This window comes from Athene cunicularia (assembly GCF_003259725.1).
Source record: "Athene cunicularia isolate RWA chromosome 5 unlocalized genomic scaffold, athCun1 chr5_part1, whole genome shotgun sequence".
Classification (NCBI taxonomy): Eukaryota; Metazoa; Chordata; class Aves; order Strigiformes; family Strigidae; genus Athene; species Athene cunicularia.
The window spans coordinates 1857273-1880916 of record NW_020799101.1 but is presented as its reverse complement, the minus strand read 5'-3'; the positions used below and the strand labels follow the sequence as shown (position 1 = coordinate 1880916).

Sequence of the window (23644 nt, the reverse complement as noted above, 5' to 3'; positions counted from 1 at the left end):
CCAGGGCTGCTGCTGACTGCTCTGCTGGGCTGCAGCTCCCCTGCCTCGCGCTGGAAAACTGCAAAGAGCTCAGGAGCGGTTGCAGGAATGAGGCACCGTGTTTAAGATGAGCAGTTAAATCGTTTATTCAGGGTTCTGTGTACTGCTGCAGATGTCGCTGACCATTTGTATCAACGACTTATGTCAATAGCTCCGTCCGACGATAACAAGGAACAGTGAATCCACTGCTTTCTTTGAGGTTTTAGCAGTCTTGCTGTTAACATCTGTGGCTTAAGTCTGCTTCAAATTTGCCCGTACATGTTATTTCTCACCTGTTCTTTCCTGTTTTGCCTTCCCTTCCTGTGTATTGGAGTCCCCTTGCAGGACACAGCGTTTGCACAGTGTGGATGTGTTTATACGCATCCAGTCGCTTCTTCATCCCTGTTTCAATAAGTTAAACAGATGAAACTCTTGGTTTTTCTGCTTCTGGTGAGCCATTTTGTTGCTCCATCACATCAGTTTTCCAGCTCTTTCTTAGGCTCTCCCTTAACAACCTTTTAGGCATGCGGACAGCAGGGGTGTTTGCAAAGCTGGTGTTGCTGGCGTTGCCCACAGAGGTACGGTCCCTTCCTTTCTCCCCCGGTCAACTTCCCCAGCTGCTCAGTGCTGTGCCAAGAGCTCATGGTGAACTGATTGTGCACGGTGATGTCTCCGTTGCCTTTGCAGTCTCCTGGAGATACGGTCGGCACTTTTCAGAGGCACTGGACCATCTCTACCATGGATGATGGACCAGATCAGCCGTGAATTTTCCAGCCAGATTTTGAAAAACTCCAAGAATGGGGACTGCGCAGCCTCCAAGGATGGTGCCTGCCCCAATGCTGCACTGCCCTCCTGATGAAAAGGTCTTTCCTAATGCCTCTCCCACCCCAGAAGAAGTCCAAGGTTAGCAGCAGTGCAGAGCCTGGTCTGGCTGCGCTGTGCCGTGTTGGTCTCCATCGGGTGCTGGTGTAGAACTCTGCACCTCTGCTTGTGTACAGAAACTTGCAATTTGATTGAAGAAGCCCGGCTTGCCAGTTAAGGTGGCTCTAAGTATGACCGCACCGTCTACTTTGCTATTTAATATGAATTTAATCCTTGTGTTGTATATCCTCTTTCCCAATGAAAGGTTCAAGCGTCCTTCCTGGTCATTGATTAAACCGTTCAGGATGTGGTACTAATACCCATGGAATTGAAGTGAAATCTCCCTGCGTACTGCTTCCCTGGTGACATCCCTCCTCAGGCCATGTGTGTCCATCAGCTGCGTGGTGCGGAGTTAGGCTATGCAGCATTGTGGCATACATCCAGCAAGGGATCTGGGGTTTCTCTTCAAGAGCTGGTAAAACTGCTTTGTCATGGGAGACTGGAAAAGCTAGTTATATTTAATTTGTTCAAGAAAAAAAAAAAAAAACAAAAAACAACCCACTGTGGATTATATGTATATATAACTTTTTGAGTATACAGTTTCTGAACGTATGTAGAGGAAAGTCCAGGAGTGAAATGTATTTTTTGAATCACTTGGACAACTAAAAAACAGTTGTGGAGTGATGTTCATTGTCAGAGATCTTTAAATTGAACCAGGACATCTTCTGCAAAAGTCGGTATCTTCCAGCCCAGAGTTGAGTTATGGCCTGAAAATACTGGAGTTAAATTCTGGAGGCAATGGGGGCCATAGCAGCTACTTGCAATTGTCCCTCCTGTTGTTGGACCCCTTGGATCTCAGAACGTGTCCAGACAGTTTGTAGACTCAAAGGTCCCGCCATTATTCATGCATCTAAATATTTCAGCTACAAAACACGAACAAACAAACAAAACAAAAAAAAATGACAAATTAAAGATTGATTCCCGGAGGATTTCTTAGCCACCGGATGACTAAGAAATCCCCAGGACCGTGGTGGGTGGCGTGGGTTCAGCAGGACCCCTGTCGGGAAGTCATGCAGGCGTGTTGGATCCAGCGCCATGAATGACGTATCACCCCGGGTTATGCTGAGCCTCCCCAAGTAGTTAATATGCACTCCGTTCTAGTGATTCTGGGTGTTGATGCCTCAGTATCATTCATTTCCTCTTTGTCAATATTAACTGATGTGTTAGTGATTAAGTTCAGCCAAGGCATTATTGTGTCGTCATTAATCATGCCCACATCTGTCATAGAAGTCATTAGAAAGAACCCGTCGCAGCTATTTTTATACCCCGTTTAATTTTCATGCAGGCATTGCATTTTAATTCTCGTAATGTATCTTCACAATGATAAAAATTTGCATATCTTCATTCACTGCAGAGGATCTATTAGGCAAAGCACAAATAAACCGCTATGGCTGCCATGGGGGTTTCTGTAGGAATTGGATTCCAGTGACCGTGTGTTTATGCCTACATACGTGTACCACGCTAAAAGGAATCGCTTCGCAGGTAGAATTACTACCCTGGACAATTCTAATTTGTTGGAAATTAAACATAAGTGGTTGATTCTGGCTGCTACATGACATAAATTACTAGCAAATTGCTCTGTAAGATTTCATTATAAAGTACATGCTGTTGTGAATGATTTGCTGCTTTAGTCCTGAACTTTTATTTGTGTGCCAGCGCTTGAAGGACAATGGCAGAACTTAACTTTTGTTTAAAGTCACACAAATCTAGAATTGATGCTATTTACTTGTCGTATTTGGCCTTTCAAATCTTCTTTCATTTGCTTTCATCCAAAAGCCAAGCACGAAAGGCACCTGTTGAAATGTGTTAGGATCTTGTATTAATGCCGCACGGTATTTTTAGTAAATGCAAAGCAACGTGAGATTCATGGAGCTTTTCCTGGGCTGGTGTAAAGCGCTGTAGCATTACTGGCTTTAGCGAAGCAATAACAATGCTTAAATGTAGCTCCTATGAGAATAATAGTTCTGAAATGTGATGATAGTTCTAACAGGAAGACTTTATATTCATGGGCTGTTAAGGCTGAAAAAAACCTTCATCACCATCTGCGTAAAAGTTCTCTTGGAAAATCTGGTTTTAAACTCCGTTCTGCTACACGCCATCAAGTCATTCTGTGGCTAGTGAGTTGCGCTAAAATTTGAAGGCTTTGGCCATCGTCCTAACTTCAGGGAGGAGCAGCCATCCTTCCAATAGCTGAGTGCAGAGTAACTCAGGTACCTCTCACAGGCAACTTTGTCTTTTTTTGGGACTTAGCCAAGATGAAGGAATCTTTTCTCCTACTCCATAGCCTGTCCCTTTGCTATTTCTTTTTTTGGCCCAGGGTGGTAATGGGGAACTCGAGGGAGAAAGAGAGCCACAATCATCTGTCTGCTCAGATGGACAGAGATAGAAATGCAATACATCTGTCTGCTCTGCTCTGAGCTGCAGAAGGTATTAAATGAGAGAGGAAAAATAAAAATAACTCGGTGCTACCCTTTCCCTTGGCTGAGATGGTGCCATTTCATTGCACCCTTGTGCTGTATTGAGCTCGATCCAGCCCTGGTGCTGTTACAGCAGCTTCCCTAGTTGTTTCCCCACTGTAGGCATCCTGAAGAGTCTTACACCATTGGTAAGGGCTTGAGTTGGCCACTACTCCTTGCTCTGAGTGACCCCCCTGATTTCAGACCTTCAGTGGATACAGTCAACAAGGTCAAGGGCTCGCTCAGCAAGCGGCAGGCTAGTGACACTGCAAAGAAAGTTCACCGATTCAGAGTGCGAGAGAGAAAAATAAGGGAGCCCAGAGCAGCCCATGCCACTGGGAATTTGTGCTGTACCAGCATCGCTGTCTGACCAGCAACCGTGCTGTGAAATGCCATGACATCATGGTAATACTGTGGGAAAAATAATGTTTCTAAAGATTGCGGGATCTGATGTAAGAGGATGTTTTTATTAGAAGAACTAGAAGTTCTTTATTTTTTAATGAAAAACGTAATCATCAGGAGATGGACTTTAAGCAAAATTGTATTTAAAAGAAGGTGACTTCCTCCTTATTGTTTTGTAGCCTGAGGTTTCTACTGAAGTATCTAATATTTCCAAAGAACTTTAACTAAAAATACAAAAGCATAGAGCAGGAAGACCTTTAATAACTGAAATATGCTTGTGCTTCTCTGACTGAAATAAAGGAAATCATATAGATCGACAGAGCTTACTTTTATTGAAGGACCAGATGGTGACCAGAAAAATAATTCAGTAAAAGATACGGATTCAGTGTGAGTATTGGTGATAGTGGTTCCAAAGCCTGCCTTTGTCCTAAATGCGTTTGAGTCTGTGCTGAACTGGGGAAGCAGGCATGGGGCAGAGCCAGGGATTTATTGGCTGTACAGCACTGTGCGTGGCACAACTGTTCCCCGTTGGCACGTTGCTTCTTTGCGTGTCTGTGATGTGTGCCGTAACTTCCCCCAGTACAGGCTGTGTCTTAGTGCTTGCATTTCAGAGGGGTGCTTTGGGCAAGGGCATCCTCTCTGCTTTGTATGAATCCAGTATTTTAGGGCATGACCCTGCAAAAAATCCCCGGCACAAACCCAGGCTGGGTGAGGAGGGGCTGGAGAGCAGCCCTGTGAATGAGGACTTGGGAGTGTTTGTAGATGAAAAAACTGCCTGTGAGCCGGCACCATGCTCTTGCAGCCCAGAAAGGCAACGGTGTGCTGGGATGCACCCAGAGCAGGGTGGGCACAGGGCCAGGGGGGGATTCTCCCCCTCTGCTCTGCTCTGGGAGACCCCCCTGCAGGGCTGGGTCTGGCTCTGGGGCACCAACAGCAGAAGGACACGGACCTGCTCCAGCGGGGCCAGAGGAGGCCACGGAGATGCTGGGGGGGCTGGAGCCCCCCTGTGAGGACAGGCTGGGAGAGTTGGGGGGTTCAGCTGGAGGAGAGAAGGTTCCGGGGAGACCTTAGAGCGGCCCCCCAGGGCTGAAAGGGGCTGCGGGAAAGGGGGGAGGGACTCGTCATCAGGGGGGAGGGATAGGATGAGGGGTGACAGGTTTAAACTGACAGAGGGGAGATTTAGATGAGATGTAAGGAAGAAATTCCTCCCTGTGAGGGGGGTGAGGCCCTGGCACAGGCTGCCCAGAGAAGCTGTGGCTGCCCCTCCCTGGAAGGGTTCAAGGCCAGGTTGGACGGGGCTTTGGGCAACCTGGGCTGGGGGAAGGTGGCCCTGCCCAGGGCAGGGGGGTCAAAACTAAATGATCCTTCCAAGCCAAACTATGCTATATGGTTCTATGATTCTGTGAAATGATGAAGTGCTTATTGTGAGACTGAGTGGCCTAAAAAACTGATTTTACTGCTAAATATTTCAAGGTAACTGGCATGAGTCACTGCAGGGAAGAGCGCGGGTGTAGCGCTCCTGTCTGGGTCACTCAGGGAGGGGAGCTGAGTGCCCTGGTTCAGAGGCCAGGCAGGGGAAGGTTTTTTTCAATATTTACAATTAGGCTTTTAAGAAGTTTGCTTGAAACAGCAGATAGCAAATACTAAGTGAATAGTAGATGTTATTTGAGTACGTAAGTGATAAAGTATGTTAAAGTTTTGTTTAACCACTATGAAAATTGTTCTTAGCAATTAAATCCTAGGGATTTTTGGTTGAAGCAGTGTAATACTTAACAGTGACGTATTTAAATCTTGTAGTTATTTTCTGGATGACTTTTAAGGAAATAAATAATATGTGTGAGTGAGGGATCTCTCAAGTCTAAAATTAACATTTTTACAGAGTCTGCCTGAAAGTTTATTTGATTATCTCTTAGAAAGGCACATAAGAATTAACAAGAGTTAAACCAATATGTTTTAATAAACATTACGGACTATTTCCATTAGTTCATGTTTATGTGAGTTTGGTTTGTTTTTTAGTTTCCATCTTAACCTACCTAAAAAAAATATCTATCTATCTATCTATCTATCTATCTATCTATCTATCTATCTATCTATCTATCTATCATCTATCTGTCTGTCTATCTATCTATCTATCTATCTATCTATCTATCTATCTGGAAGAGGGATGTTAAATTATCTTCAGACATCAAAAACTGGCCTGAGAAGAAGCAGAGACCTTTCTGGTCTTTGGAAGGCAGCAGGAGTTTGTTGGTTTTTTTGAGGTCTGAGGTGAGAGTTCCCCCTAATAACTGGAAGGGTACATCTTGTAGAACAGGGAAAATAAGCAAATAGAGGACAGGTAATGGAGAGAGACAGCAAGTCTGGTACTAAAATAATAATAACTGTTCCCATGTCTAATCAGGTCGTTATGTTGCCAGTTTCTTTAAAGTCACATTGAATCTTGAGTTTCTCCCCAGCAAAGGAGCTTGTATTCACCGATTTAATATCCAGGAGACCCGTGAAGAGATTCGAACGGGGGGAACAATGTAGTTTTAGCAGCAGGGAAGGGGATGATTTGATCAGCAGCGGTTTGGGTAGGGCTGGCCTGGAGGAACGGGCGTGACGAGACCACACCGAGGTGCAACAGAAAGGTGGTTCTGGTAGGAGTCCTTGCAGGTGTTGCTTTGAGTTGATCAACCCGTTGGTAGCTGCGGGACGTCTGCTCCAGGGAGCACAAGAGATGGATATGGAAATCTTTCCCCTCCCATATCTGAATTTAAAACTAGTTTCCATGGGTTTGACGGATCTTCACTGCTTTTTTTTTTTTTTTTTTTTTTTCCCCACACACACAACTTATTCATCCACTTCCAAAGCAAATGCCCCGATTTATGACTGTCGGCTGCTGGAGGGGAGGAGCTCCGAGCAGAGGCAAGTCCCGCGGCTTGCAGCCGTGCACAGCGCGATGGCTATGCGGGCTGGGGGCATGCAGCTTTTGTTTTGCATCGCAGCGTTGTTGTGGGATTGCAGTCTCTTTTATGGGTCCATAAAACACTTTGAGACCAAGTGCCTGGCTAGCAAAACTAAATACAACTCAGACCTCCCCGCGAAGTTGGCAGATGATGCTTGTGTGCGGTATCTCTTACGCTGAAAAACACTTGAAAATAAGTTAAAAGAGGTTTTTTCTCTGCAAAGCGTGTGGGCTACAGGGGTGTCACCGGTGGGTCCCTGCTTCACCGCAGACATTCCTCAGCCCTGAGGAGGGCAGAGGCAAATTTGGGTGCCACAACTTGCCTGTAGAGAGGGAGGGACAGCTCTTAAGGGTAAAGACGCTCCTTCCTTCGTGACGTCTTGTAAAAGAAAAAGAGTTGCCCCAGTAGTGTTCAAGATTTATATTTTCAGACATTACAATTTTCGTTTCACAGAATCTAAGGAAGAGCAGCACAGCCCATAAAAGATCATCAACAGAGTAGACGCTATTGAAAGACTGTGGATTATATCCACTTCATGGCTTTTTAAAGAAGCTCATCATTATTCAGCAATCACATTCTCTCTACAGCTAGTCAAATAAAGCAAATAATGATTTGCAGATATGTGGGGAAATTAATGTTGCAGCTTTAGTCCTAAGTTATTTCTTGTTTGTTTACTCATTTGAATATTTTTCACTTGCAAAAGTTTCACGTGTTTTAGCACAAATATTTAATCTTATAAAACTCGGAGCTGCTGTGTGATGCTTGCTGCTGGTTCGGTATTTTCAGAAAATTTATTGTCTTCTCAAGAAGCCAGGCCAGGACGAAGGCATCAGCCAGGAAAATCCCAGTAAATGTCTGCAGCCAGCGGATGCAACTTGAAGCGCCAAATCAAACTTATCAAATTCTTGAGAGTGGTGACTCGTCTTCTTTAGCTGGAAAACTTTAGACTCCATCAAAAGCTCTGTCTGGGTGAAGCTGAGAGCCGGTCTCGGTGCTGTGGATAAGTCGATGTGCAACGCTTCGTGTGCCAGGAATAAACACCAGCTTGTGCCAGGTCTTCTGACCTTCGTGCGGGCGTTGTCTGTCTCCAGGAGGAGAGATCCCCTTCTCCCTGCGCTAGGTAACCGAAGTTACCGCTGGCATGGCTCTGTAATTATGGCCCCGAACGGTAACACGTGGGTTTGGCTTGCAGCTCGAGTGGGAGCGTTCCCTGATTCTTTGGGGAGGTCACGTCTCACTCCTACCTGAAACTCAGCCCTGCCAGATGTTCTCTGTGAGATGTCTCCTCCTGGACACTCCATCCTTGGCTGGATGTCAAGCCAAGAATGATATATATTTAAGAGAAGTCCTTTTTCTGGCTGGTTTTACCCCGTTACATCCTCTAGGATGTCAGGGAGGTTTCGCGTGACACAGTGGTGTCAGGGCAGCTTCCCCACCAGGCCGCTGTTATTTCGGTTTTGGTATATTAGAGTATGAAAAGAACCTAAAAAAACATTGGCTTTTGTCTCCTGTGACCTTTCGCTGCTGTGAGCTCCGGCTCCCTTTTTCACCTTTCCAGCCCTTGCTGAATGCTGTCCCCACAGGCCTTGTCTGATTTATACTGTTAAGAGTCCCGGAGCAGATAACGGTGAGTTTTTCACTGTGAGAATCTGTTTGACCCTCTCCACAGACGTGTTCGAGCATTCGCCAACAAAGAAAACTACTATTGGTTTTTAACCAAACTAATCTGAAAACTAATTAGACAGTGATGAGCTTCAGATGATCCTGACTTTGTAAGAAGAAAAGAGCAGCTTGATGAAGAACAAAGTTATTTAGGGGAAGTCAATTTTCCATTCAGATATGTTGAAGACAATTCTTATTGAGCACTATCGATGAAAACTGCTGTTTAACATTAATTTTACAATGGGGTTAAAAAAAAAAAAAAAAAAAAAGCAGGTGATAATACACACCATCGTGTTTATCTGGAAGGAGTTAGGTGCAGGAGCTTCCCTGTTTTCATGTACGATTTCCCCCATTCAGTTCTCCGTAACTGTCACCCTGTAGGAGCCTAGGAGAGACTCAGAGCATCACCTCACATTGCAGCTTGGGCGGAGTGTTGCTCATCTCTGACTTCTTCCACAGCGAGGAAATGCAGGAATGTGCTCCCAACGCTTTTGGGGTGAGAGCTAAACCGTCCCCTCTGCCTCCAGAATTGCTGGAGGGGAATTTTCTCCAAGACTCATCTTACTTGTCAAGTGAAGAATCCTCTGCGAGCGATAGTTATTGCCCTCATTTGGAGAAAAAGATTTAATTTTTTTTAAAAAAGCTAGAGAGCAAAAGCAGATTTTTATTTTGCTGACCATTTGTACGTGGTAGGGCTGCTAAATTTACCACTATAACCTAAAATAAATAGAACTTATTACCTGAGTGGCTGTAATATATTTCTCAGCTTCCTCGTCCTGCCATACAGAGATCTGTGCATGCCAAGGCAATGCACCTCCCTTGTTCTCCTTTTTCCAGAATAATTACTGCTTATAAACTGGATTTGGAAACACAGAGTATTGCGAGGCTCAGAGGAAAATGTTTTCGTACTTGTTAGTGCTGTCATCTTTCATTTATTAGCGTGTTCTCTGACAGTGGCACTGTCGCGCTGTGTGGGTGACAGCTGTGTTACTCGGGAGAACGGGTCCTGCCCCGGAGAGCGTGCGATGGGGGGTTCAGCCTAGGGAGAGACGTGACGATGGATGTGGGTGACCGAGGGATGGACCTGACAGCAAACCAGAGGTGCTGGCACAGCCGACGCGGGGCTCGGCGTACCCACTGCCAGGTTTGCGGGATTTAAGTTATTCATTTAGTTTCTAAGTTATCTAGTTAGTTTTCTAAGTTTGTTTTTTTTTTGTTTTTTTGGTTTTTTGTTTTTTTAAGTTTAAATATTGGCGATTTATTTATTTTAAAATATACTTTTTTTTTTTCATATATATATTACTCAGATTTCACTGTAGTGAAGGGATATGGTGTGGTTGGGAACTGTCAGCGTGAGGTTAATGGTTGGACTGGATGATCTACAAAGTCTTTTCCAACCTTGACAATTCTGTATGAAAAATACACCTGAACCAGTTCTACCACAGGCAACGATCTTCCCCTGTCCTTTTTGTTTCCAAAGAGAGGGGTTTTTAATATTTTTCAACAGTCCCACAACAAGAAAAAGGATCTTGGAAAGCTACTTCATGAGGTTTTGGGAACGTTGACAGAAATTGAACAGGAGCTGGGGGCACATGCTCAGCCGGCATCCATAGGTGTATCTGGTGAAACCCACAGTGCCCTGGCAATTCATGCCAGCCAGGCACCTGCCCCGAGTGCTGAGATGTTTCCTACGTAAGATGTTTTCTAAGGACTGGTGAGAATACAGTAATTTGTGGTGGGTATGTATTTCTAACAAATCGCCTCTTAGGGTATTTTTCAAGTGCCAGTGGTATATTGTAAAGGCAATGACTGATAAACTGTAAATGTGGATGTTCCCCTCTCCATTTGTTGGTCTAGGTGCTACCTATCCCAATTAACTCTAATTATCAAAGCTGTGCTTCAGAACTAGAGCTCATTTACCACTAAAGGGATGACCCCTCCCTTCCCTAGCACTGCTCCTGCCTGACCACACTGAGGAGAAGAAACACCGAGGCTCGGTGGTTGTCCCTCGGTCCAAAAAGTTCAGAAAACTTCTATGGTGTCACATCTAGAAAGTGAATTTCCACGCAAATAGGGATTCCCCTTGGCATGCCGTGGGTTGTTTTCTCTGCACGGGGCTGTGAACGCACAGTTCCAGGTTGGTTTTTCAATTCTGTTTTAATTTATGGGTAAATGTGCAAATGATTTTTTTTTTCTATTTCCGGGCATAATGTTTTCATTTCAGTGAAATAAATCCATTACCCAAGGTTGTAATATCTGTGTCCGAGCTCTGGCTGGAAAATTCCTGTTATCATTTTCATGGGGATCGCAATCATTACATACTCAAGTTTCCTGAAGCTCTCTGGCCATCTAGTCTGTTTTTTTTTCCATGCCCTGGCTCTCAGGTTTCACTCAGCCACCTCCACATCCAACGGAGTTGCTAAGTAAAACCACAAATTTGAATACGGTACAGACTGCAGAAATACACATTCTGAAATGTACTTTTAAATTCTGGACAAATTCTGTTGAATTTTCTGCCTAGGTAAAAAAAAAAAAAAAAAAGAGCAAAGTCTGTAAGATTCCTATTGCCTCGAAAGAGTATTTTCACAGTTGAGTTTTTCTTAACTCTTCAGCGTTACTAGGATCTCTCAACTTCTTCATGAAACAGAGCCTATGCTGGGGTTTTTTTGGTGGTTTTTTTTTTGGTTTTTGTTTTTTTTTTTCTTTTTTCCTTCATTTATTTACGTATATATGCTTTTGCTTTCCACAGGTCTCTGTGGGAACCAAGGGAATATTATGTCCCATAGTCTCAGTTCTGCCACCAAACCCCAGATTAGTTATCTTAAACTCTAATGCTATTTATATATCTATAATGCTATAGTTTATAGGGCTTATTATTTTTTCGAATGTTTTCATATTTGATTTTTATTTATTTAGAGAAATACGGTGTTCATTAATCTTCAGAAAGGTGCAGATGGGCTGGGGTTGAGATTCTCTGTTATCCAGCTACTTCTGGAAGTTGTTGGAGGCATTTTCATGGAGATCATGCCCTGCCTATATAAAGGGATAACAGCAGCTCTAAATCACTTTAGAGTTGTAAAGACTAAATAATTTAACTGTCTAGACTTGCATAGTGCTTCCACCATTCTCATATCTGAGAGCAGTTTTATATGGCACCGGGAGAGGACTGACTCAGAGTTTTTGCAGAGCCCAAAGCGGAGGCAGCTCTCCAGCAGCTCCTAACAGAGCAGATGGGCAAGCGAAGGTGATTCCCCTTCCCCTGCCTCCCCAGGCAGAGGGTCCTCCTGGGCTTGGAGGGGTTTGGTTTCATCACCGGAGGAGCACAGCGGAGCAGGTTTGACGGGGTGGATGCTGCAGGCAGGCTCCCAGCCGTGCTTGGCGCATCCTTTGCCATCAGAGGGGTTTTAGTGGGTAGTTTGTTTTAGAAGAGCTGGGTTGAGAGCAGTTTAATGGTCCCGGTTGAATATTTATACAAATCCCTTGGAAGGGAGCACTGTTGGAGCTCTCCAGCCTTTACCATCCGTCTGGCTGCTTCTCCACAATAGCCAGGAAGCTGATTTGAATTTATTTTTTTGGTGATGGTTTGTTTTCTACTGCGTTAAATAAAACCAAGTCAGGACCTGGAAAGCTTAAAGTGCCATTTCATTTTAGTTTTCAATTGCATATGAAAATAATCCTTGGAATAGCTGGAGGCGCCTGGAAAGAACAGCTGGAGGATGGAGAGACATGGGAATAACGACTGTGGAGGGGTGGAAATCGTGTAAGGCTTTGCCAGCATCGTAATGAGTCCTGCAGTGCAGATGAATAGAGAGATCTTTCCCCAGCATGTTTCAGCATCCAGCGATCTGCTGGAGGCTGTATTCCCACCACCGGTTTTAACAGCCTCTCGTAGGCGTGTCGTGCCCGGCTGGGTCTGACTCTGTTCTGGCTTTAACCTCCAGAACAAAAAAAATGGCAATGGATTGTCCAAATGGCCGCAGTGCTTTGCCTAAAGGAATATTTCCTGATATTTGCCTTAAACCCGCTGCACAACAGCTTCACTGGGTCTCTTCCTTTCAGTTAGCTCCGGACGTCGTCGGCTGTTTGCGCTGTTAATGAACAGTGAGCTGTTTTCAGGGAAATATCCAGCGCAGCTCTGAGATCTCCCTCCTGAAAGGCACCACTTGATTAGGCTCCATTAGACTGGACTTCATTAGGAGCTGGGTTTTCCTTTGCAACTGATGAATTAATTACGTGAGTGGGTTTTATTACCGATTTACTCAATATTGCAGTGTTCCTCGGCAGCCGCTCTTAGCCAGGTTCAGATGTAAATCCCCGGCGTTACAGCCTGCTGTGCTGCCCGTGGAGGTGAGCAGCACGTGGCTTTGAGCATCTCCGGGAGCCCCACCAACACCTGCCGACATCCCAGGTACTCTGACCTCAGCACCTCTTCTTTTCCCGTATCTCCTGTCTTCAGGTCTTGTATGAATAAGAAGACCCCGTACCCACACTGGTACACCCTAATCCATGGGAGCTTGGGGGATTTCTTAAGGCCTTTTGCTAAAAAAAAAAAAAAAAAAAAAAAAAAAAGGAAAACCAGCTTTGCTGTCAAATCTACTGACTGTCTGCTACAGGGACTCCAGCAGTGCGGCTTCTCTGAGCAGCTTTGCTGAGAAAGTCTGCAGAGCTGTATATCAAACAAAAGTGCACAGAGTTTCTTTATTTTTAGGTTCAGAGCAAATAGTAGCGGAGGAAGGTAAAAACCCGTTATAAATATTTAAGTAGACATTATATATGTTCTGTTCACTCTGCTGATCTATACAAGCACATCTCAGACAGCAGACTTTCGTGCATCCAATTCTGGTATATTTACACATATATATCAATGTGGTGGTTTTTTTTTTTGTGGGTTTTGTTTTTTGTTTTTTTTTTTTGGTTATAAAAGCACACAAACCTCATTGCTAACAACTTAATATGTAATACCTACTTTGTAACCTATAAAATACTCACTGATGCGGCCCAGGAGACGGAGTGCTGCCTCTGCTGGAAGTTGAAGAAATGTCACACAATTTTCCTGAGAGTAATCTTCAGAGCCTGGGCATGATATATCAGAGGCACAGGCGTAGACACAAAATAAAATAAAAAAATAAAAAAAAATTGACTGCCTAGCCCAAGCCTTCATTACCACCCAAGATACAAATCCTAGCAAGTAAATTTCCCTCACAGGCAAAAATGCTCTGATAACTTAAAAGAAAGAAAAAAAAAAATAAAGAAAGAAGAAAGGCTGCCTTTTTAAGCTAGAATGACCCTGACTTTCCAGTGCACACCCCTCAGGCGATACAATAATTTATTTTATGCTTCAATCAGATATTGGAAACAGTGCTTGCTTAAATCATCTCATCTTCACTAGTGTTTTAAATATGCAGCAGTTTAGGACCATTTTCTGGCTAGAAGGGTGCGAGTCCCACCTCCACATCGCCCAGTCCGTCATGGACTGGTCTGTAAGGCAGTGGTGTGGTCCCCTGCCTGCTGAGACTCTCAGCCCCCTGATAAGATGGTGTCACCTGGTCCGATTTATCATTTACTGGTCTTATTTTCTGTGGTACAAATCTTACCCCAGGAGTATTTAAAGGTTACTCCTTATTCTGTAGCTGACCTAGATTGCTGTTAGAATAACATTTCTATTGGGTGAATCCAATAAAAAGTGGCCAGAAAGACAATAGACACTAAAGCAAAGGCATCAGTTTTTCATATTTATTCCTGTTGCTGGAGCTGGGAGAGAGAAAATAATTAATCTGCTTAGGCTAGAATGCAAATTGGAGAAATCAAATCAGCAGGTAAATTCTCTGCTCAAGGCCACACAGTCAAAATAAATTCACTGAATTGTGTGTTTTCTCTTTAACAAATCCTACAATAAAGACCGTGGTAGGAGCCGCACCACGAAGAGCAGCTGTCGGGTTTAAAACAAACAAGTAGCCTTGCTGTCGTTTCTCTTGATAGCTAGGCAGCCTTCTTTTTTTTCCATTTTATAATCCTTAAGACATGAATGTACTTAGGCTAAAAAAATTCATTAAACATTAATATAAAGCCTGTTTTAACTTCAGACTGTTTGCTTCCCACAGATAAGTGTTTAAGAGAACGAACTGTACTCCCTTTGCGGCTTTTCCATATACTTTTCAAAAACTAATACTAGAATTATGAAAGATAGGAATAAGTACAGCAAAGTAAATTAAATCAAATTCCTGAAGCCTTGGGGAAGAGCTAATACAAATGAATTAAACACACATAAGTTCCAAACAGCTACAGAGTAAGTTTACTTCTGAACATCGTTACTCTCAGAGGATGGCTGAGACACTGGCACCTTCACTAGCTGCAAGTCGCTATCTTGTGAAAACAAAAACCCAGAAAAATAAACTGTGAGCTCTGGCTACCATCATATATTGTAGTTTTTATCATCCCTTTCCTTTTCCATTAAAATTATTACCTGCAAAAGTCTAACTCTGAAACGAGCAACCAAAGTTAATTTTCTTTTTCTGTCACTGTGTATCATCTGTTCATGGATAGATGAAAATTCTGTATATTAAAGACTATTTTGACCTTAAAGGCAGAGGAAACTTTCATTTAAAAGCTATTTATAAGGCTAAAAGTATCTTATAAGTAAATAAACCAGGGGAAGAAGAAAGAGGGGACTGAATGCCAATATATGCCGAAAGTCATCAGAGCTGCCGTGGAGAGGTGAGCAGAGAATTATTGTTCGCTGGATATGGTGCATCAAATGGAAACAGCAAAGCAAACAAAAGAAGAGGACACGATTTCAAATTTTAGGCAGGTTTTGGATGTTCAAACGTTAAATGGGCTTGTAAGCAATGGGAGAAAATGACAGCAAAATCATCAGTTAGAGGCAATTTAACACATTCAGAAAGTTCCTGTCCCAAACTCACCAGTGCCCTCGGTGCTCTCCCTCCCCTCCAGGCATTGAGGACCAGTGGAGGATGCTGGGCCAGGAGGGTCTTCAGGCAGATGCTGTTTGAGCATCCTTATGCTGTTTTTTAATTTTTTTTTTATATTATTTTTATATTTAATTTAATATTTATCTTTATTTTATTACTATTATTTATTACATTATATAAATTATAATGTATATTATATATTTATTAATTATTATTATTATTGAATTAAATTTAATATTTATTTTTATCTTATTTTATCTGCTAATCTTTGTCCGTCTGAAAGTTGGTGATAATTTTACCTGGATTTGAAAATATATGATGCTGTTGGCTGTGAGGGTAAAGGCAATAGGGTTGAGGGGGTTATGGATGTGGACATGGAATTATCACAGCTGAAATGGAAAGGAAACCTGGAGAGCTTACTTCTCAGGGCAGAGAAATGACTGGATGGTAGTAAATATCAGTAAATGTGATTAGTAATTTCTCTGATATCCGTTGTATCTCGTGATTTAGAAGGTTTTTGGAAAGTATGAGCCCATTGTCAAACAGGGTGGTTAGAGGGAAATAAGGGATTCTGTGAAGGCAGATCAGGCTTGACTAGCTGAACAGCTCTCCCTTAGAAGAAAGCTGAGATCTGGCACATTTTCTTTCCCAAGAATAACGCTTTAAGCCAACAATTCCCTGCATAGCCACTGCCTTGGGAAACTATTAGCGAAGCAGAATAAGGTGGAGGAGTTGTACAGTGAGGGCAGATGAAGACACTGTTGGGTTGTGTTGAAAAGCCAAACATCAGGCTGGGGAGAGAGACTAGTGGAATTTCTCACTAATTTATCTTCTTTTGTAGTTTTTATTCTGTACCTGGGCACAAAAGAATAGTCACGCTGGGATGAAATTTTCTGATGACACCAAATTGGGGGATATTATCAGTGGAAAGAAGGCTTGTGGTGTTGAGGATTTACAATTTCTGGTCTTTTATTTGCCATTATCTATGGCTATGCTGTAGTCTGTGTACCCGTTAAGAACCTGGCCTCAGATTTATACAAAGCCATGTGATATTTAGTCTACGAAGAGGAAAGTTCAGGCTGGCACGGATGGGGTTTTGAACTGGTAGTTTCCACCTCATCTCTCCTTCATTTGTCATTTTTTTGGGGGGGATCTCAGTCAGGCGCAGTTGTCCTCAGAGTTAATATAATTCATCGTGATGCTACTCACCACTTCTGCCCCTCTGCTCACCTTGCTGCCAGATCGTGGATGTTCTCTCCCGGTAATTCCGAACCTGGGTCATGATCCAAGGTAAAGGGTGATTACTGCAATGAGCTACAAATACAATAGCGGGTTGTCATGAACAATGTTGCCTTACTACGACCATCTCCAAAATTTCCCTTAATTTCAAGTAATCTGTGTTTAGCTGAATTCTTGTCTAAGCAAGAGAAGGTGAGCAGCAGTACATGTGCAAGGACGGTTCCTAATTCGCAGGAGCTGAGGAAATCTGTTTACAGCTACTGCTGTGTAAGAAAATAAATATCAAGAGTCTGAAGGTTACCGATATCTGTGATGGAGATACGAACCGATAATGAACCTGAGGACAAAATGGTCCTGGAGACATAATGGTGAAAGAAAGCTCCTTCTGAACAGAGCGGACTCGGTGAGGATCGTTCTCTTGCAGAGCTTGTCGGGGATTTTATATTTATATGTTTTATGTCTGTAAGACGGCTCTTTTAATATGGATGCAAAGATTTCATGTATCTTACTGGTACAGGGGGCCTTCAGGATTTCTTCTTTCTCATGGGCTGAAAAACAAGCTGTGTTTTTTAAAGAACCAAAAACGTCTCGTCACTCAGTGTTTTGCATCCAATTGCAAGCACGTGCACGTTTCCCATGCGCGTTACCTGATCTCCATAACTGTGCTGACAAGAGCTGAGTGCCAACATTATTCTGTCCAGGTTGCCATTATTCTTCTGCAAAGATCGAGTTATCAAAAGGCAAAGGGGAGGGTGAAGTTAGGTTTTTGCATGCACAGTATGTAGGCTATATTTTATTTATTATTTTGTATTTCGCTGGAATCAGAAGTTTGTCAGTTTGTAGCTGCAAATCTAAATTATTTAAAATGCAGTTTAATTCAAGTTCTAGGAAAATGGGCCCATTCTGTGCTTACTGAAATATCAAAACTATCACTTGAGTAGATAGAAGAGATTAATGTATGATTATATAATATTTTTGGAGCCTGAAGGCAGCTGCCGGGATGGGCTGTGGAGGGGTGTCTGTGCTGCTTCATTGATCCATCTCCTGCCACTGCAGTCAGGTCCCCCACTGAACACGGAACCGCTGCCTCAACGCTGTGCCAGGGCTGTTGTCACCTCGTGTGCTTTATCTAAAACCAGTCAAGGCTTTTATCTCTCATAGAATCACAGAATCCTTCAGGTTGTAAAAGCCCCTCGGGATCAGCGAGTCCAACCCTCAGCCCGACTCTACAAAGTTCTCCCCTACCCCACATCCCCCACAGCTCATCCCAACGGCCCTGAACCCCCCCCAGGGATGGGGACTCCCCCCTCCCTGGGCAGCCTGTTCCACTCTCGGACCACTCTTGCTGGGAAACATTTTCTCCCCCTTCCTCTCCCAGAAAGCCTGTGTGTTCCTCTGGGGTTCCTCTGGAGGCTCGGGAGGGCTGAGCCTCCTGGGCTGCATGGGCATGGGACCTCTCGCTGCATCTTGAGCGATAATGTCGATGAGGCAGCACGGTGTCTCTAAGTACTCCACAGAAAGGTCAATAAGCAGGACGCAGCGCTGTGGATGTGCACATCTCTGTCACTAGCTGATCCATATCTATCGAGGCTCTACACTGACTGTCATCGAGTTCCCCTCTCGTGGTCGCCAGGTCATGCTGTGGTGCTTCAGCCTTCCAGCAGTGGCTGGTCAACTCCATCTCTTGTGCTAATCCTCTAACGAGTCTCCTGCTCTCCTTTCCCTTGCAGATCCCCCTGCTGTGGAACCCACTTTTCTGGAGATTCGGCAAGGCCAAGGCCGGAGCATCACCATGAGCTGCCGAGTCCTGAGGGCATATCCCACGCGGGTCCTCACCTACGAGTGGCGCCTGGGCAGCAAGCTGCTGCGCACTGGCCAGTTTGACCTGCAGGATTCCACCGAGTACACCGTGAGCAGCCTCTCCCGCGACAGCTACGGCATCTACAACTGCAACATCATCAACGAAGCGGGTGCTGGCCGGTGCAGCTTCCTCGTCACAGGTAGGTTTGGTGGTGTCTTGGCCAAGGTGATGGACTGAACGTGCTGCAGGCTTGTGTGGCATTGGGTAATGCTACTCCCGCTTCAACTAACGAATTACCAAAGAGATACGTCCTTGGAAGTGGAGTCATGGCTTAAGGCATCTGGTTTGGATTCTGGGGAGGTGGGAAACAAAATAGGTTTATATTATTTCGGTGATTTGAGGATAAAGGGTTTTTATGTGCAAAATGTAAATATCCCTTCTCTGCCGGAATTGTCAGTATGTTTTTGAGAGAGTCGTGGGGCAGAATTATTGCAAACTTCCTCTTTGTAAAGTTTGCAACAAGGCTTCAATTTTCTCTTCTCTTTTGGTACGCTCAGCGAGCTCGGAGACTGGGGTGGGCAGACCACAGTCTCCAGCCGCTTCACTTCAAGCTACCCAAGTACAGACAGGGGTGGATATTTGTTCCTTTTCTCAAAAAAGCAAAGGTCTTTGTGAGGTTGGTGCACAAGGTCACAGGCTCGGGGAGGATGTGCAGCCCCTGCCATGGCCTACTCCAGGTTGCGTAATTAATGCCCCGGACTGAGGCAAAATTTATATGTCTCTTATCTTTAGTATCTTGGATTTAAATGGCACACTGTAGGTATGAAAGTCTTGATTCTTCCTCTACTGGAAATTAGGTACCGTGACTTGAAGACTCAGTTGCTTGATCCTGCAACACCTTGTGCCTGCAGGAGATGTTGAGCCCAAGCTGAAATACTCTGGTCGCTGGAGTCACACCAGCGAGTTCCCATCCCTCTAGGCTGCTTGTCCAGACACTTTTTAGAGTCACTGGAGGGAAGAAGCATCTCGACTAAGTGAAGCATCTTCTCCCAAGGTCTGCGATGGGTCAGGAAGCCCCCGTTCCTCAGCACCAGCTGAAAGAGGTGTCGAGCCACTTGCCCCATGTAGGCTCTCTCTGGAGGTCAGCATGAGCAGTCCCAGCCTCCCTAAGGATGTTGGAGGTGCAGATCTATTTCCCTCCTAACAGCTGCTTGAAAAGGAGTGATGGGATAATAAACCAACAAAAGAAACTCAGAATATGTAGAGAGCTATCCTAGAAGGAATGATCCCCTATCTTAGTTGAGATTTTATTCTTGTTTAATCAACTCAGGTCCAGCTACAATCTAATCTAAACGAGATTATGCTTTTGGGTTTTGCTGGCAGCCTGGCAGCTCCCTGAGCCCTGCCGTTTTTTTAGGAAAATGGGAGTTGTTCTCAGCTTCACTGGTACCAGCAGCAAGGGCATGGATTTAATGGATGAGCTGCAGAGCCCCTTCAGGGACCCTGTTCTGCACAAGTCCTGGATATCAGGGTGGACCCTCCATTCACATCTGTCCTGGGAATAAAAGAAACAGTTGGGTTCAGCTCCCCAGTGTTTTTCAGTAAAATTAGATTTTATAGGGAAAAAAAAAATGTGGGCCTGCTTTCACGTGGATACCTCCTTTTTTTTTTTTTTTTTTTTTTTTAATTTGCTTCCAGCCTTGGCAGGGTTTTAACACCACACCACCTGAAATGCACTTCTTGCCGCTCTTTGGATGTGATATGCACTAACAACCACCGAATAAAATATACAGCTAGCGAAGCTGTGAGTAGCATGAGGTCAACTTTGCTTTCCCCCACACACACTTTTGCTTGTACGTTCTTATTTATCTTTAAGACAGTAGCAGGTTAAATCTGCCTCGGATTGGCCCACCTGATATAAATTAACCCCCTTTTCCACATGTGATTTATTTTGCTTTCATCGTCTCAAATCTGGCTCAAAATACAAATGCAGTAAAAAACAGGCTTTGCAAACTCTAGGGCCACCATAAATCTTTTAATCCAGGCTGCTTTTAATACTGTACTGAAAACCTTTCTCTTAGCATACCAATGCTTCTCTGCAGCCCCTGCAACGTGAGCATTGCAGCACACCGCTACTACGTGAAAACCTGGAAATAAAACCAACTAAAAATGGGCTACAACTCCCATTATTCCACCCAAAAGAAAAGCTCTCCACCATCACCAGATTCCTGCCACTAGGTTGTTTATATGGCTTTTTTTTTCTCCGTGTGTGTGTGTCTAAGAAGCGACCTGTTTCTTTTCTGTGTTCACATTCCTGGTGAAATGTAAGCCTCCTTCTTAACCACTTTGTCATTTTTCTTCCACTCGCTTTCAGTTCCCCAGTGCTTTAACTTCATCTGTCCTGATGAGACTTGGGACCAGAATACAGCTGCTGCTCTTTCCTGAGAGCAGTTTCAACTCCACGTGTCGCAGAATATATTTATAAATATGTCAGTTTTAACCTTAAAAGACTGAGGAAAGCATGGAAGTAAAAATGTTACTTTCAGCATCCTTAATCCAACCATACAGCATAAATTCGTATAATGGTATAAACTAAAAATGAGCAAGGCACACGGAGGGCTTGTGAGACAGAGTGTATCATAAAACCATTTTAGTACTAATTTTCAGTTATGTGGCTTGCTTTGGCATGGTAATAAATCACAGAAAGCCACTCAGATTGCCCCAGTCTTGGCAAAATAATTGCCTTAGAATAGGTTTCCACAGTACCAGGTCTAAAGCGTGATGAACAGTAAAATGAACTGCATTTACTCATTTGAGGAAAAAGACTGTTTCTCTGGTTTCCTTCAGAGCCACCTTTTGGATTAAAGTCCGAAGATCTGGAGAAGTTGGTGGCTGTGAAAAAAAAAACCAAAACCTCCACGCAGGCTGTGAACAATAAATCAGCCAAAGGCTTGATTACATTTTGAAAGGAGCGGAGCCATCCGTCACTGGGGTGCTCCAACCACATTTGTGCCGTGCACCATGTCCCGATGGAATCCCTGACAACGAGATGCCATTCAGCTAAGGCCAGAAGAGGAAAAAATTAAAAAAAAAAAAAAAAAAAAAAAAAGCAGAAAATATCATGAGTGGCACTGGCTGTTGAGAAGCCTCCGTGCGGGTGGAGGGAGGAGGCTGGCAGGGTTCTCCTCCCTGGAAAGTCTCCTCAGCGGGCAGAGCTGAGCCCTGCCGGGGTCACATCCTGGCTCCTGCCAGCCCAGACCCCCCCCCCAGACACCTTTTCCCCAGCGAGTCGGGCTGCCTTAAAGCAGGGGAGGTGAAACTCTATTTTCTAAGTTCTCAGCGCGCAAGAGATTGATCGAGCCAGCCCTTGCGTTGCTGTCAGAAGGGCGGGTGCTACAGCGGAGGTTGTTTAGCAATATTCTGCGCACCTGGGGAACTATTTAGGATTAAGATTACCCGTAATTGAGGTTACCTGACAAACCTCAGCACAACACTTCACCTTCAGCGCTTTGTAACTTGGGCAAGCTTGAACCACTTGTGCTGCAGTTTGCTGTGCTGGCGGTGGCTGCCTCGGGCTCAATCGTGCACAAAATTTTGCTGTCCAAGGAGGTTGTTTGTTTGGTTTTTTTTGAAGTCAGGGAAACGATATTTTGTTTCATCCCAGTTAAATTCTTGCAGCTGTTGAATCGGTGTGTTTGAAAGGGCCAAATTCTCCTCCGTGCGTTATTCCTTGTTTAAACGACATCGTGCAATCTGTCCGTCCGTGCTTTATGGTTCTGGCTTGACAATGCGATAGATGATTTGTGAGACGCTATTTAAATTAGAAATCATAGCACTGGGTAGAAGAAAGTTACTAATGGCATTATAGTTACTTTTTCTAACTTCTGATCCCACCATTGAGCGAAGACGGTTTTGAATATTGATTTTGTGTTGTTCTGTTTTGTGGATTTTTTTTTTTCTTTTCAGCGTAAAATATCGCATTAATTAACGAGCCAATCTTTAATTATTTACTTATCCGGTCTTGCGTCACGTTTTCAGTGCTTCTGGCCAAGAGCAACGTCAAGCCAATCAACTCGTAATTATGTAGGTTATAATTGTCAGCTACCAGCATGACCACAGCTTTACCCTTTCTTTGGAGCTTCCTGGTGTTACTGAATTAAGGAGAGAGCAGAGCACACTGTGAGCAAACCTGGGGGCATGCACATACCCGCTCGGGGTGTCTGCTCTGTCTGCCCGAGGATCTCCCATCTCCTGCCTCCCTTTCCCTCCCTGCCTTAGGAAATTTGACTCTGAGGAGCTGGACACTGAATCATCCCTTCTGTACGATCCCAGCATCCATCCCCAGCGGGAGCTGTGCGGTTCCTCGCGTAGCCTTGCGGGAACATCCTCGCTGGAAACCTGTTCAGCAATTTCTGCCTCGGTGTTTCTTCTTCGCCCTTGGCACTGTATGTGATATTGCGGGCTCTGTACAGCATCGAGCTGAAACCCTGTCAGAATTAACCAGCCGGCCTTCTGTGAAAGCTGGGATGCTTTTGCCACGAGGGCGTCGCCTTAAAATAAATTGCAGACACTTGAAACTGCAGGATATCAAGTTCTTCTCCATGGCCCTGTTAGCTGAATTAAACAATGTTCTGCCATTTAAAGTTTTATAGCTTCGTTAATCCTTTTTTATTAGGGAAGACCTTTTGCACTGAGCTAAGAGACAGAAGGGTATATTGTTTGCAGCTTCCCATTTTAGTTTGTGGTTTTTTGTTTGTTTGTTTGTTTGGTTTTTTTTCTTAGAAATTCCATGAGATTCGTGTAAAGCAACAAGCAAAAATCCTATTTTAGAAAATCTGTTTGGCAGCAGATTCTTTGTACTCTTTTGACCTGCACAATCCCAAAATGTCAGGATTTTGCCAGTGAACTGTTTTCAGTCTCCAGTGGGTTTTTTTTTGTCAGCGTGAAGACAAGTAAATCAGCACAATTTTCACAAGCAGAATGTCTGTGGGCTGGAAGACATGGCAATGCCTCTAATGTCAGTTCTGTTCCTCACTGCCTGGTTGCCCACCAGTGTCCAGACCAGGGACACGCGAGAGCTGTGTTGTTTTTGTCTTTACAAACGCTTCAAATTCAGCAGATTTCCTCTCCCTTTTCCAAGAACCTGTAGCTGTTGTGCCAGACACTGGAGTCACTGCAGCTGGGTAGTCCCTACCTGTGACCAAGGGATGTCAGGCATTAGTGAATTCTTGCTTGCAATATATATATATATATATATATATATATATA

At 44.1% G+C, this 23644-nt stretch overlaps 1 protein-coding gene across 1 annotated transcript in view; it reads left to right on the top strand.

Annotated features, from left to right (window-relative positions):
* MDGA2 (MAM domain containing glycosylphosphatidylinositol anchor 2) overlaps positions 1 to 23644 on the top strand; it is a 384757-nt gene that overhangs the window by 283619 nt on the left and 77494 nt on the right. Inside the window, exon 10 of the mRNA XM_026849164.1 lies at positions 18306 to 18575. Coding sequence (XP_026704965.1) covers positions 18306 to 18575 — 270 coding nt within the window. The remainder of the gene's footprint in view (positions 1 to 18305; positions 18576 to 23644) is intronic.